The 15,290-nt window shown below is 51.6% G+C and overlaps 1 protein-coding gene across 6 annotated transcripts; it reads right to left on the bottom strand.

The window, feature by feature from the left end:
* Positions 1-1,111: 1,111 nt before the first annotated feature.
* On the bottom strand, positions 1,112-11,023 carry SLC39A3 (solute carrier family 39 member 3). 6 transcript variants are annotated; one of them, XM_070373968.1, is made up of 5 exons: positions 10,899-11,023; positions 10,525-10,606; positions 10,223-10,347; positions 9,130-9,462; positions 1,112-5,299 (listed from the first exon to the last, which is right to left on the bottom strand). In XM_070373968.1, exons 4-5 carry the CDS (start codon positions 9,337-9,339, stop codon positions 4,565-4,567), a joined length of 945 nt encoding a protein of 314 aa, XP_070230069.1. In that variant the 5' UTR covers positions 9,340-9,462; positions 10,223-10,347; positions 10,525-10,606; positions 10,899-11,023; the 3' UTR covers positions 1,112-4,564. The 6 variants fall into 6 exon arrangements, with proteins under 6 accessions (XP_070230069.1, XP_005888401.1, XP_070230066.1 ...); XM_005888339.3 differs by having other exon boundaries at positions 10,223-10,337; XM_070373965.1 differs by having other exon boundaries at positions 10,525-10,803; positions 10,899-11,020.
* Positions 11,024-15,290: the final 4,267 nt, after the last annotated feature.

Raw genomic sequence — 15,290 nt, 5'->3', positions numbered from 1 at the left:
TAGGACTGTGGGTCTCACCTGTGGATGATCCTGCCCCCAAGGGACACTGAGAGATATCTTGGGACATGTGTGGCTGTCATGACCAGAGTGAGCTCCTGGTGACGAGTGGGTGGGGGCAGGGAGTCTGCTCCGTACCTCACAGCACCCACAATGACCTCCCCGGGGGATGAACTGGCCCCAGGTCAGCAGTTCTGAGGGAACCTTGGTGTAGGTCAAAATGTATCTCAAACGTGTCCCCCACAACCAGCATCACCTGGGAGCTTGGAGAAAATGCGAAATCTCTAACCCCACCCCCCACCAGGACTGCTGCTTACATCCTATTAGGCTCAGGAGGGCTGAATGTCCCCAGTGCCAAGCAGGAGGCTGGTGGCTGGAGGGTGGGGGGGGGTGGGGGGGGTGTGTGGGGATCATTTTCTAGGGGCAGTTTGTCCACCCGAGTGGCAGGACCAGAAGTAGCTCAGAGGGAGGCCCAGCCGGTCCCTTGAGGGAGACAGTGTGTGAACCATGATGGCCATTTCCTTTGCATTAAACACAGCACTTCAGCTGTGCCTGTAGGCACTGGGTTGGGGGTCTGAAAGGCCCAACTGCCCACCCTGTTCTCCCCAGCCAGGCTAGGCACACAGCAAGCACTTGGGCCTTTGGCCAGAAGACTGCTGTCTGGCCAGTCAGCTGTTTCTGCCCTGGGAGCTGTAGAGGTCTGGGGGGTGACAGGAGCGGATGGGGGAAGGATCTCCCTTCTGCAGCCCAATCTGGCCTCAGCAATGTGACAGAGTTCTAGGGCCTTCTCAGAACCACCTCCATGCCCTGCAGCAGCCCTTCTTGGCCTCTTCCTGGCCTGCGGGAGGCTCTTGGAAGGTCAGGTGGGTAGGTCACTGGCTCTGTCACAAAGCTGACGGACAGCTGCTCATGGTGAACAGGGGCAAGGACAGATGGGCTGCAACAGCCCTCTCCTCCCAGCAGGACTGAGGGTCCAGGGCTAGTGCTCAGGGCGGGCCTGGAGGCACAGTGTGCAGGGACGCAGCAATCGTCCGATGCCTGCTTTTCGGGCCCAAAAGACACAGAAGGGCTGGGAACCAAGCTCCTTCTCCCAGTCCCATGCTAATGAATTCCCCACCAGAAATGTAAACAGCAGACAACAGAGGCTGAGACACACTGTTATTATGGTTGATTCAATCTGCGAAGCCTGGGTGCCGCCTCCTAATTTTCTCCTTTTTTGTCTCAGGATCAGGAAGGGGAACCCAGTCGACTCCATCCAGCTATTGCCTGCACTGGGAGCCCCGACTCCCCTCCTCTCCAGGCAGACTGTGGAGGGCAGCGGGGCCCAGGGAGGGTGATGCTCCAAGGACCGAAGCCAGGTTCTGGGTCAACTCTACTGTCTGCAGAGCTCTAAACAGTGCCTCTGCCCTTGCCCATAATCATTCCACCAGGAGCTTGCCTGGTCGGGGCCAAGTGGCTAGGGGTGGCCTTGACCCAGCTGGGCACATCCGGATAAAGGTGGCACCTGGTATTTTGTGCTGAAAGCTTTGTGTTTTATTTTTCAAACAGAAAGGCATTTGTACTATCTGGGATTGCTCACGTCCAAGCAAAGGTGGTTGTGCCTGGTCGCCACGCAACACCTTAAACAGATCATCAGCAGGTGTCTGCCCCCTTCTCCTCCGTGAGAGACACACACAGAGCTCAGAGTGACACTTCCTCAAAGGTGCAAAGTTAAATAGAGATGGGTGAAGGCTTGTGGCCAGTGTGCAGTTCTGTGTCAGGGCTGGTCCGGGGTCCCAGGAGGTGGGTTTCCAACCCACAGGCTCCTTCAGCCAAAGCTCCTGTCACCACGTGGCACTCTCATGTCAGAGCCGTGGGAAGGTGGAGCCACTAAGCTGTCCTCAGAAGACCCTGGTCTAGACCAGACACAACCAACTTCGGCCAGGGGCCCTCAGGAGTGAGGTTGGCCCCCCCAGGCCCCTCTTGGATGAGATGACCACTTCTCTTCTCACCTCAACTTTCAGCTTTGACCCTCACCCCCAAGTGGGGAGGGCTGACCACAACTGACTGACACCATCATCTCAGTGAGCAGCAGACCCTGGGGCTGACCCTGGCTCCTCCAACAGCAGACAGGAGGGGTAGCCTTGGGGGAGGCTGGTGGATGAGACAGCTTGCGTCCTCTCCTACACCACACAGCACTCCTCCCCAATTTTGGGGGTTCCAGCATCCCCAGGGGCCTGGAAGCAATTCTCCTGGGGCTGGAGGGAGGCCAGAGCCCAATAGACAGAGGCTGGGCAGGCTGGGGATCCAAGGACGCCAGGGACTGGGGTGGCAGTGTCCAAGGCATGAGTGGGGTCCACTGGGGTTCCCCTCTTTGCTGGTGCTGCAGTGCCCTTCCTGGTCCATAAGCTGGCTCAGAGTGAGAGAGAACGACCGGGCCTTGAGGGCTCCAGTAGGGGGATGGAAGGGAAAATGTGGGGACTGAGGGGTGGACAGGCCTGTGGTGTCCCCAGGACATCCCAGGAGGTTGATGGCAGGCAGGAGAGCAGGGACCCTGCTGTGTGTGTGCTTTAGGTGATGGGGAGGCGTATGGAGTGGGGACTCCTAGAGCAGACCACATGGGAGGTTCCTACTGGATTTGGGGAGAGGAGCCCCTGAGGGACCCACTGCATGGGCCACACCCCTCCATCTGAAGACAGGCCCTGGAATCTAGCAGATTGCTGGGTACTGCCCACTGAGGGCAGAGTGAAGCAGGGGCAGGCAGTCACCAGCAACGCTGGGTTTAGGACAAGGTGCAGGTGATGCTCCCACCCCCACGGGGGTCACTTGCCTGGCATGGGGACAGCGTCAGGCCAGGTGAGGTTGAGATTTGGGTCCTGGTAAAAGCCAGATTGATGTTCCTAGAAACAGGCCCAATAGTTCCATCAGCAGTGGTGGGGCTGCTTGGACATACACCCTTGTTCCCTGAGACTGGCAGGGAAACTAATGGAGCTTGTGCATTCTCATGCTTCTGGAGCCTGGCTAGCGGCAGCAGGCCAGGACCTGGGGTGCCTGCTCGAACAACAGTTAGGTGCTCCAGGTACACCCTGGGGCCAGAGCACCTGCTGAGCCCAGGCCCACAGGGCACAGGGGCCTGTCCTCGCCAGGAAGCTCAAACAACCCCACTGCACAGCAGGTCTTGCTGGCATGAGTCTGGGCAGTGACCCTGACTGAGACAGGAGTAGACTAGAGATTCTAGGAAGGGGCCTGGGCCCCTGGCTGAATGAAAGAAGGAGGTGGCAGGAAGGGTATGCGTAACGGGGTCAGGGCTAGGGGAGCCAAGGCTGTGCCAGAGACGCAGCAAAGTCCCCAGAAAGGGCCCTCAGCCCTGGCTCATCCCTGGGGGCGCCTGCTGGTTGCCCCGACAACACTAACACAGCTCGTTCCTACGGAGGGGAGGGTGTATGCCAGCCCCACAGGGCTGTTAGTCCCCTACGCTCCTGAACCTGAGCTTCATTTGTGCCTGGTGGGGGGAGTTGAGTCACGTGGCCCCTGACCCTGGCCTGCCGGGAGTCCCTGGGCACCTGAGGCCAAGAACCAAGGACTGAGGCCCCTGGAACCTGCCCATATGTCTCTCTGGGCCAGAACCAAAGAGCTCAGCCCCAGGCCCTGGGGGACAACCTCCCCATGCAGGCAGGCCGCACCGAAAACAGGGAACAAGGTGTCTCCAGGGTTCCTGAAACCATACCTCCGCCCACCAAGCACAGCCTCAGGCAGCAGGAACCACTAACCCTGAACTGGGCCTCCAACTAACCCTGAACAGAGGTTCCCTGAAGGGCCCTCCTAATGGAAACCACTCAGGGTGTCACGTGACAGAGCCTGGCCCCTCTTCTAACCCTGGGGACATTCCGCCAGCTTCGTGCTGCAGGGCTCCAGGGGAGGCTGAGGGTGGCCACAGGTGCTAAGTCGCTCAGTCCTATCTGATTCTTTGTGACCCCATTAACTGTAGCCTGCCAGGCACCTCTGTCCATGGGGATTCTCCAGGCAAGAATACTGGAATGGGTAGGCCATACCCTCCTCCAGATTTTCCAGATGCAGGGATCGAACCCAGTCTCCCAAATTGTGGGCAGATTCTTTAACATCTGAGCCACTAGAGAAGCCCAAGAATACTGGAGTGGGTAGTCTATCCCTTCTCCAGGGAATCTTCCCAACCCAGGAATCGAACCAGGGTCTCCTATATTGCAGGCATATTCTTTACCAGCTGGCCACCACGGGCAAGGAGGACAGAGGTTGGCTACTTCCATATCATCCAAGCTGGAGTGTTGGGGGAGGAGGGTCTGGGTCCCACCCCACCTCCCCTATGAGTCACCAGATCTCCACGCCCGAGGATGACATGGCCACACGGCTTTGGGAAATACTTTTAAGAGAAGAATTTGTAAAAGTAAGAGTGGGGCCCCAAGGCTCAGGGTGCAGGATTTGGGGTGCAGTGTGGTCCCAGGCGGCCCCTCTATGTGCAGGCATGGCCTGGGGGCTGAGCTCTGACCCTCAGGGGAGGTGGGGCAGGGCCCTGTGCATCTTGTTGGGCTCCGGCTGGGTGGGGGCAGAGTGGTCACCACTTGATGAAGACCATGCCAGCCAGGACAGTGTAGCCCAGCACCAGGAAGAGGACCTTGAGCAGCCGGTCGCTCTTCTCCTCCAGCTCCTTGGCCAGGATCTCAAAGAAGGTGACGAAGAGGAAGGTGCCACCCGCCAGGCCCTGCAGCAGCACAGAGGCCACGCTGCTGGGCATGCCTTGGGCGCTCTCAATGCCCAGGCCAAGGCTGATGCCCAGTGGGATCATGGCACTCACGGTGACAGCCAGCTTGGCTGCGTCCCTCAAGGCCATGGCACTCCTGGCCATGTTGATGCCCAGGGCCACGGCCACCAGCGTCTCGTGGATGGCCACTCCCACGAACAGGCTCACCACCTTCTCCCCTTCCTCCTGCAGGCCCAGGGCCAGGCCCTCGAAGACCGAGTGGGCCGACAGGGCAAAGACCAGGCTGAGGAGCCGCAGCGGGCTGGAGCGTGACAGCTCCTGAACGCTCAGGCCGTGGCTGTGCCCATGTGGCTCCGCGTAGAGTGCGTGGCCCCGTGGGCCGCCCATGAAGGGGCTCTCATACTCCGAGTCGCTGCCAGCATCTGAGCTGGCATTGAATGTCTCCAGGTCGATGAAGGCCGGCCTCTCCTTGCGGAAGGTCAGCACCAGCTGCTCCAAGAAGACAGTCATGAAGAAGCCCAACAGCATGATGGTCTCGGCCAGCGGGTAGTCGGTGCTGATGTGCGCGAGAGTCAGGACTTCCTGGAGCTGGAGCGGAGGGTGCCAGGGGGAAAGGATGGGAGAGGTTCAGAGGCAAGAGGCTGTGACCCCACTGCCCACACAACAGGTTCACCAGATATGACCATTCAATTAACAGAAATACCCACTTCATACAGGTTTTAAAAGGGGAAGGGGACAGTGACTCATCCTCGATGGATTGAAAAAAAAATCTATTAGAAAGGGAATAGGGCTCACGCCACTTCCACTCTGTTGACCAACTTGCAAATGGTGTAGAGACTTCCCTGATGGCCTGGTAGTTAAGAATCTGACTGCCAATGCAGGAGGACATAGGTTCGATCCCTGATCCAGGAAGATTCCACATACCTTGAGGCAACTAAGCCCCTGGGCCACAACTACTGAAGCTGTGCTCTGCAACAAGAGAAACCACCTCAGTAAGAAGCCCAGAAGACCTAGCATGGCCAAAAATTAGTAAATAAATAAATAATAGTTAAAAAAAAAAAAAAAAAAAGAATCCATGCTTCCACAGCAGGGGGCATGAATTCGATTCCTGCTGGAGAAACCAAGATTCCGCATGCTGCTCGGTGTGGCCAAAAAAATAAAAAATAAAAGCAACCATTTGATACCCTTTAAGATATTCTTCCTTTCTGTACTCCTCCAGCCTTCTACAGGTAGCTTCTAAAACAAGCAAACAGACAAATATTTAAAAAAATAAAATAGTGTAGTGTGCTAAAGATATGTCCACCAGGAACTTCAGAAAGTGATCTCATTTGGAAGAAGGGTCTTTGCAGACATAACTGAGGTGCAACAGGCTGAGCTGTGTCCCTGACAAACAGAAACTTTTATATGAAAGTCTCCCAACCCCTAGTGCCTCAAGTGTGTGTGTGTGAGTCCTAAGTCGTGTCCAATTCTTTCTAATCCCACGGACTGTAGCCCACCAGGCTCCTCTGTCCATGGGATTTCCCAGGCAAGAATACTGGAGTGGGTTGCCATTCTCTTCTCCAGGGGATCTTCCTGACCCAGGGGTTGAACCCAGATCTCCCACATTGCAGGCAGACTCTTAAGCCTGGTGCCTCAAAACCAACCCTATTTGGAGGAAAGGTCTTTAAATAGGAGATTCAGTTAAAAGAAAGCTGTTGGGGCAGCCCTAAGCCACTAGGTGGTGTCCTAACAGGAAGAAGAAGAGCCATCCTGTGAAGAGGCTGCAAGAGATGGCTGTCTGCAAGGCAGGGAGGGAGGCCACAGGAGGCCCCACCCTGCCAGCACCTTGATCTCAGACTTGTGGCCTCCAGCCCTAGAAGAGAGTAAGTGTCTGTTGTTCAAGCCCCCCATCTCTGATCTTCTGTCATGGTCACCCCAGGAAACTCATTCATAAGATAAGGATCTTGAGATGACATCTTCCCGGATAAGGATGGGGCCTGAATCCAATGACAGGTGTCCTTCTGAGAGAGAAAAGGAGACACACAAAGAGACACACAGGGAGAGGCCATGTGATGATGGAGGCAGAGATGGCGTGATGCTTGCAAAGGGCCAGGGACACCAGGGACTGCAGACGATTCCCACAAGCCAGGAGGGACACGGGATAGACTCACTCTCATGGCCTCAGAAGGACCCAGACCACTGACCCCTTGGTCTTGGACTTCTGGCCTCCAGATCATGACATCAGTCGGGCCTTCTGGCCCTGATGCCTCCATGGGTTTGCTTCCAAATGACTCAGAGGCTATTTCTGGGGGCCCCCGTCACTCTACCCTCTTGGGTGAAGGTGCTGAGAACCAACAAGAGGCTTGCCAGCACATCTGGCTGTCCTCACCAGACCCCTTGAGCCAGTACCATCCAATACCTTCCAGATGATGGAATGTTCTCTGTCTATGCTGTCTGACATGGAACCAACCAGCCACGCATGGCCCTTGAGGACTTGAAATGTGGCTGGTGCAACTGAGGACTGGCCTGTTGAATTGTGTTCAATTTCAATTCACTGAAACCTGACCAGCTGGAATGGTCCAGGTCCATGGCGGCCACACTGGACCATGAAGCGGGAGCTCTGATGGGGGCTGGCAGGTGGCCAGGAGGAGGGGCCTGGCCCACTGAGGTGTTGGGGAGTCTGGGGCAGGGGTGCGGCACAGGAGTGGTTCTGGGAGGACTGTGAGAGGGCCCTGTGCGCTGGAGAGGAACAGGGAGGGGCAAGGCCATTACAGTAGTCCAGGCTGGTGGTGACACTGTCAGAATGCAGGAAGGGGGTGCAGAGTACACCAGAGAAGACTCAGATCTCATCCTCACTGATGCCAAGTGCACAAGTTTCCCATGCTCTGTAATGGAGGAACACAAGCTTAGAAGTGCAAAACACTGCCCAGCCCTCAATGTCAGCAGTCCAGGCACAGGATGGGACTTGTAGATAAAAGCAAAAGGCACAGTGAGGAAGCCCACGTGGCCAGGGACTGCGGGTGGCTCCCAGCCAAGAGCTCGGGAGGAACTGTGCCCCAGTTCAACAATCAGGAAGGAACTGAACTATGTCTCACAACCACGTGAGCTCAGATGCCAACCTGTCACCAGCTGAACCTTGGGATGAGACCACAGCCCAGCAGATACCTCTACTGCTGCCTCATGAAAGCCAGCAGCCAAGTTGTTACCCAGACTCCTGACCCACAGAAACTGTGGTCTTAAAATATATGCTGTTTTAAGATGCTAAGTTTGTAATAATTTGTTATGCAGCAAACATCTGACTGATACAGGAGTTGAAAAGAGGCCACAATTGTCAGCTTCAGGACAAAGTGCACATGCCTGGTGCAAGTGGTCTGGTCAAGTAACGACTGATGAGCCTACCATCTGGGAACTCCAGGTCTTGTTCAAACCCCTTGTTTACCAGGTAAGACCCAGAAAGGAAAAGCAACCAGCTCATGGTCACAGAGTAAGTTCATTTTCTACTTCCCCTCACCCTTATAGTGTCAAGGTCCCTAAGCTTGGTATCAGGGTTGAAAAGCACCAGAGATGGGGGAGGGGCAAGATAAGGGTAGGGGATTAAGAGGTATAAACTATTATGTATAAAATAGGAACTTCCCGAATGGTCCAACGGTTGAAACCCTGAGCTCCCAATGCAGGGGGCCTGGGTTTGATCCCTGATAGGGGAACTAGATCCCACATGTCACAACCAAAAGTCCAAATTGCCACAACTAAGAGTTTGCAACTAAAGATTCCACACACCACAAAGAAGATTGTGCATGTAACAGTGAAGATCCCATGTGCCACAACTAAGACATGGTGCAGCCAAAAAAATTAAGACTAAAAAGATTAAATAGGATACAAAGATGTATTATACAGCATGGGGAATATAGCAATAGCTTCTAATAACTATGAAGAAAGTGAAAGTGAAAGTTGCTTAGTTGTGTCTGACTCTTTGCAACCCCATGGACTATACAGTCCATGGAATTCTCCCCAGGCCAGAATACTGGAGTGTGTAGCTGTTCCTTTCTCTAGGGGATCTTCCCAACCCAAGGATCCAACCTAGGTCTTTCACATTGCAGGCGGATTATTTACCAGCTGAGCCACTAGGGAAACCCAAGAATACTGGAGTGGGTAGCCTATCCTTTCTCCAGCGGATCTTCCTGACCCAGGAATCAAACCAGGGTCTCCTGCATTGTAGGCAGATTCTCTACCAGCTGAGCTACCAGGGAAGCCCTTTAATAACTATAAATGGAGTATAACCTTTATAAAATTGTGAATCCCTATGTTGCATACCTGAAACTGACAAAATATTGTATATCAACTATATCTCGGTTAAAAAAAAAAATGGAAGAAAGAAAAGCAGCAGAGACGCTTGGCCATAAGGTGCCATGGGCCACTACTGCCAGCCCAAGGAGCCTTACCTTTTCCCTCACAGCCGGCAGTAAAGCATTGAAACATGTGGCCAGAAAGACCCCACCGCCAAAGGTGTTGCAGAGCGAGAGGATCTTTTTCGAGCGGTGGGCCTTCTCAAAGTCCATCTCGATGATCTTCACGGGGAGCAGGGAGCCAAGCAGCATGAAGAAGAACATGCCCACCATGCAGAGGATTTTGGCCACCAACAGCTTCACCATGGTGGCGTCCCCCGGCTGCTCTGGTCGCCGCCTGGCCAAACCATGTGTGGGAGCACACTCCCGTCCCACAATGCGCTAGGGGGTCCAACCACGCAGCTGGGGGCTCATGCCTCAGTCCAGCCTCTGTGAATGTCAGGGGAAACTGCATCAGCTGTTGGACTGGTCCTCTGACCAGCTCAAGAAACCAAGCCCATCACCCCCAGTATTTCTACCCACTCCAGGCCTAGCACGCATCATTGTCTCCTGCAGAAAATTTTCCACGGCTACGCTGTCCAGTATGGCAGTCACTAGACGCATGTGTCTGTGTAAGTTAATTAAATAAAATGCAGAAATAGGGACTTCCCTGCTGGCCCAGTGGCAAAGACTCCACTGCAGGGACTAAGACTAAGGTTAAGACTCCCCAGTGCAGGGGACCCAGGTTCAATCCCTGGTCAGGGAACTAGATCCCACATGCCTACCCTAAGACCCAGTGTAGGCAAAAAATATATATATATAAACATTTAAATAATATTCAGTAGAATTCAGCTTCTCAGTCACACTAACCATATTAAAAGTGTCCAATAGGCACCTGAGTCTAGCAGTCGCCATATTGGACAGCAAAGAGAACACTTCCATCATTGTACAATGTTCTGGGTCCCCTCGCCCTTATGTAAAATCCAACAGCTTTACCCTGAAACAAAGGTTCTGCACCGCCTCCCTTCACTGGCCTTTGTGGTCCCTGACTGTGGCAAGCCTGCTCCCACCTCAGGGCCTTTGCACCTGTTGCTCTCTTCCCCAGGCCACTTTCCCCTAACCTTCCAGTAATGCTTGTCTTTCAGATCGCTGCCTCCAGGACCCCTTGAGGGGGCCTCCCCCTGCCCTAAATGGTACCGCCAGTACCCACCTCAAGGCTCCAAGCAGAACCGATGCTCAGTATCAGTTGGCTGAATAAACGGATGAGCTGAAGCATGTGGACCTCTTTATGGGACTTGATGAGCCAAACTGAAATCGATCTCGCCCTAAACAGATCTGAAAATGTCACCATTAATACAAGAGACTGCGTCTGCTCCCCAACCTCTCAGTTCTCACTGCCCGCGTCCCCTAGTCAGTTCAGATGCCACCAGGGGGGAGATATCTCACACCCCGTCCCTAGGCATCACTGGTGCTACAGGAAACTACATAAAATCCTCGAATGTCCTTACTCACCTTGGGCTGCGACTTCCACAGGATCCAGGAGTCTGTCTTCCCCAGTCCGAAGCCAGATACACAGTAGGCGCCCAATAAATACCTGCCGAGGATCAGGATGCCCCAGGCTGCAGCGTTGAGGTGAGTGTGGCCTGGACGCCCTCAACCCGGGGGCTAATGGGGCTAGGCAGAGGGGACGGTCTCATTCATTCATCCTTTCACTCAGCATTTATTGAGCACCATCTGTGTACCCAGCGCTGCATCCGGCGCCCAGCTCGACAGGAGACAAGTCGCGCTCCGCTGGGGAAACCGTACGCAAATCAAAGGAGGGGCCTCGGCTAACGGGCAGAAGAGCCCGCCTGGCCCCGAGCCGCCCAGGCCCAGCCCGCACGTACCTCCGTCGGGTCCTCGCCCGCCCACCAGAGCCGTCTGCCGCTCAACTGCCGGGCGGTGTCGACCCTTCCGCCGGGCTCCTGGCCGAGCCGTAGCTCGGCGCGCCGCTGCCCACGCCCCGCCCACACCTCTGACCACTGGCCACCCCAAGCGCCGCGGGCCACATTCTCCACGCCATTGGCTGTTACAGTTGCCACTCAAACTGCGACTCCACCTCTCCTACTGGCAAGGGAAAGTAGTTTCCTCCCACTGAGCGGCGGGTACTGCCACAGGGCGGCTCCGGTGGGAAACTCAGACCTTAGAGGAAGGGTTCCAGAAGTATTTGGCTTCCAGAGCTGTCCAGGGGCTCCTGGTGCTGAATCCCGTTCGGGTAGAGGCTTGGCCGTTGTCAGGAAAGGATTTACTACGAGTGACTGTCCCTTTCGGAGCGTCCTGGCTGCTGGTGTCCTTCCTGTCGGCTTAAGAAGCAGATTTATCCCTTCAACATCTCTGCTTCCTATGTGCCAGAATATTTTCTTGGAGAACTTCTGTCAACAAAACAAAGCTCTCTCCCCTTTTGGAGCTTACGTTCTAAGAGACATAAAATAATCGATAAACATAATAAGTAATAAAATTGTATCAGAAGGTGACAAGTGCTCTGGAGTAATAGAGCCCAGAGAGGGTTGTCAAGAGTGTTGGGAGGTGGTTTGGGATATATACACACACACTACTATATATGATAGATAACCAACAGCACCTACTGTATGGCACAGGGAACTCTACTCAGCATTCTGTGATAACCTATATGAGAAAGGAATCTTAAAAAAGAATGAATATCTTATGTACACCTGTGGTTAATTCATGTCGATATATGAAAGAAAAACTGATACTGTAAACCAATCATCAATCAATTAAAAATAAACAAACACTTTTTTAAAAGCATGAATGTATGTATATGTATAACTGAGGCATTTTTCTGTAGACCTGAAACAAACACAACATTGTAAATCAACTTTACTCCAATAAAATTAAAATATATTTAAAAATAAAGTGCTGGGTGGTGAATTGCTATTTTGAGGTTTTTTTGTTTGATTGTTTTAGGATATATAACCAGGAGTGAATTTGCTGGGACAAATGGATAGTTTTTAGACAAGAAGAAGGAGACTTAAAAAAAATATCTTGATATTAGCCCCCCAAAAGCAACCAGACTTAAGAAAGAAGAGACTGTATTCATTTGTTAACTAAAATCTTATTGTCAGCCTACCATGAGCCAGGCATGGGAGAGTTACTAAGAATAAAATGGAGAATGCTACAATATGGATAAATCTTAATGCATTAGGCTAATTGAAATAAGACAGTCACAAAAGGATAAATACTGTATAATTCCACTCACGGGAGGTCCTAGAGGAGTCAAATCCATAGAGACAGGAAGTAGATGGTGGGACCAGAGGCCAGGGGAGGTTGGGGGGTCAGTGTTTCATGGAGACAGAGTTTCAGTTTGGGAAAAGAAGAAAGTCCTGGAGATTATGGTGGCTGTACAACAATGTGAATGTGCTTAATGCCACTGGGCTGTGTACTTTAAAATGGTGAAAATGCTAAATTTAATGTTATGCGTATCTCACCATAGGGGCTTCTCAGGTTGCTCAGTGGTAAAGAATCTACCTACCAATGTAGGAGACACAGGAGATGCTGGTTCCATCCCTATGTCAGGAAGATCCCCTGAAGGAGGAAATGGCAACCCACTCCAGTGGGTTGAAAATTCCATGGACAGAAGAACCTTGCAGGCAACAGCCCTTGGGATTGCAAAGAGTCAGGCACAATTGAGTGAGTTAGCACAGAGGCAGACTTAATAGGCAGACCTCTAAGATGATTCCAAATGACTCCTACATCCTAGGAGTCACATCCTTGTATAATCTTCCCTTCTCCATCTTAGGGTACACCCAGTGACTTGATTCCAATGAAGAGAATATTGTCAAGTGATGCGATGTCATTTTCATGATTAGGTTTTAGAAGACTGACTTCTGTCTTCCTAGCACAACTCTCTCTATTGCATTTTCAGCTTGCTTTTTTTTTTTTTTTTTTTTGAGGGCAGGGTGCTGCGCCATGCAGCTGTAGAAACTTAGTCCTTCCACCAAGGATTGAACTCTGGCCTTCAGCAGTGAGAACATGGAGTTCTAATCGTGGGACCACCAGGAAATTCCTTCAGCTTGTATGTTTTGTTAAAGCAAGTTGCGATGCTGAAGAGGCCCACACTGCAAGAAACTGAGAGTGACCTCTAGCCCAACAGCTGAGATCTTTGGCACAAGAGCCTGCAGGGAACTGAATACTGCCAACAACCATGTGTGATCTCAGAGCAGGGTCCTGCTCTTGTTGGGCATTCATAGGGCTCATGCCCAGTGGACACTTCGGTTACAACCTTTGAGAGATCCTGAGCTGAGGACTCAGCTAGGTGAACCTGGCTTCCTAACCCACAGAAACTGAGTTAATAAACCTTGTTGTGGTAAGCCACTAAGTTTTGGGGTAATTTTTTATGCAGCAAAAGATAACAATACATATGTATAAAGGGAAAACTGTAGATTGTACTAAGAATTATTCAGAAAAAAAAAAAGAGTTCTGCATTAACCAAATAAAGAGTGGTGAGGAGTAGCAGGGGGAGACAGAATGTTTGATGTGAAAGTAAAAAAGAGGACTTCTGTGGCAGTCCAAGGGCTAAGACTCCATCAGGAGGCATGGGTTTGATCCTTGGTTAGGGAACTAAGACCCCACATGCCACATGGCAAAAAAAAAAAAAAGCTGGCCACATTGGGGAAACTGAAAAACCAGGCTGGCTGGATGCTGGTGAGTGATGAGGAGAGCTGAAGGTCAGTCCCAGAAGCCATGTTAAAGCATTTGGCTTTCCCCATCAATGCACTGTGATTCAGTGATGAAAACTCATTGAGAAATTCTAAGCTGGGGAGGGCTTCCCAGGTGACACTAGTGGTAAGGAATGTAGGAGACACAAGAGCCACAGTTTTAACCCCTGGGTGGGAAAGATCCCCTGGCATAAGAAATGGCACCCCACTCCAGTATTCTTGCCTGGAAAATCCCATGGGCATACTAGCCTTGTGGTCTACAGCCCATGGGGCCACAAAGAGTTGGACACAACTGAGCAACTAAGCACAAGCAGGAGAAGCTTGTCATCCAACTGACATTTTATATTGATTTTGAGACCTATGTCCACACTTCGGATGAAGCCTTTGAGAGATCCTGAACTTTGAGCACTCAGCTAAGTGAACCTGGATTCCTGATCCACAGAAAGACAGAATTGTAAAGGGAACAAGTGAAGGCAGGGAGACCAGTGGAGGAATTTGAGGAAGAGCCGATGCTGGGTTATTTTTATTTCTTTATTTTTGGCTGCGTTGTGTGGCATGTGGGATCTTAGTCCCCTGACCAGGGATCAAGCCCGTGCTTCCTGCAGCGGAAGCTCAGAGTCTTAACAACAGGATCACCAGGGAAGTCCCAAGAACTGATGCTAGTTTACACAAGGGCATTGACAAGGGAGATGCAGGGAAGTGGATGAATCTGAAAACCATCTTGGAGAGTGAACTGACAGGACTTGGCTTTGGTGCTGGTTTGTCTGTGGGTTGTGGGAGTAGGAGGTGTTGAGGATGACTTGTAGTTTTCTAGTTTGAGCAGTTAGATAGATCTCAGTGGTATTCACTAAAATAGGAAAGACTGGAGGAGGCACAGACATTGGAGGTGTCAGAAGACTAAGTTTGGCTTTGCAGAGTTTAAGTATGACAAGTCTATAAGTTCTTAACGTTTAATGCCACTTTCTGCCTCTATGGAATTTGCTTCATGACAAACATGCAATATATGGTAGCTATTTTTTTTTAATGAAGCCTAGTTTATTTACAATGGTCTGCCAATTTTTGCTATACAGCAAATGACTGAGCTATATATATTCAATATATATATACATTCTTCTTCATATTCTTTTCCATTATGGTTTATCACATGATATTGAATATAGTTCCCTGTGCTATACAGTAGGACCTTGTAGTTTATCCATTCTGTGTGTAATAGTTTGCATCTGCTAATCCCCAGCCCCCAGTCAGCCTCTCCGTGCCACCCTCCCCCATGGCAACCACAAGTCTATTCTATATGTCTGTGAGTCTGTTTTTGCTTAATAGGTAAGTTTATTTCTGTCATATTTTAGATTCCAGGTCTAAGTGATGTTATACAGTATTTGTCTTTCTCTTTCTGACTGACTTAGTATGTTGATCTCCATCCATGTTGCTGCAAATGGCATTATTTTGCATTTTTTAATGGCTGAATAGTATTCATTGTATATCTGTGGGGTGTGCGTGCGTGTTCAGTCGCTCAGTTGTGTCTGACTCTTTGTGACCCTATGGACTACAGCCCACCAGGCTCGT

The sequence above is a fragment of the Bos mutus genome, chromosome 7 (genome assembly GCF_027580195.1).
Source record: "Bos mutus isolate GX-2022 chromosome 7, NWIPB_WYAK_1.1, whole genome shotgun sequence".
Classification (NCBI taxonomy): domain Eukaryota; kingdom Metazoa; phylum Chordata; class Mammalia; order Artiodactyla; family Bovidae; genus Bos; species Bos mutus.
Note: the sequence above shows the minus strand (reverse complement) of the source record. Positions and strands in the feature narration are given on the sequence as shown.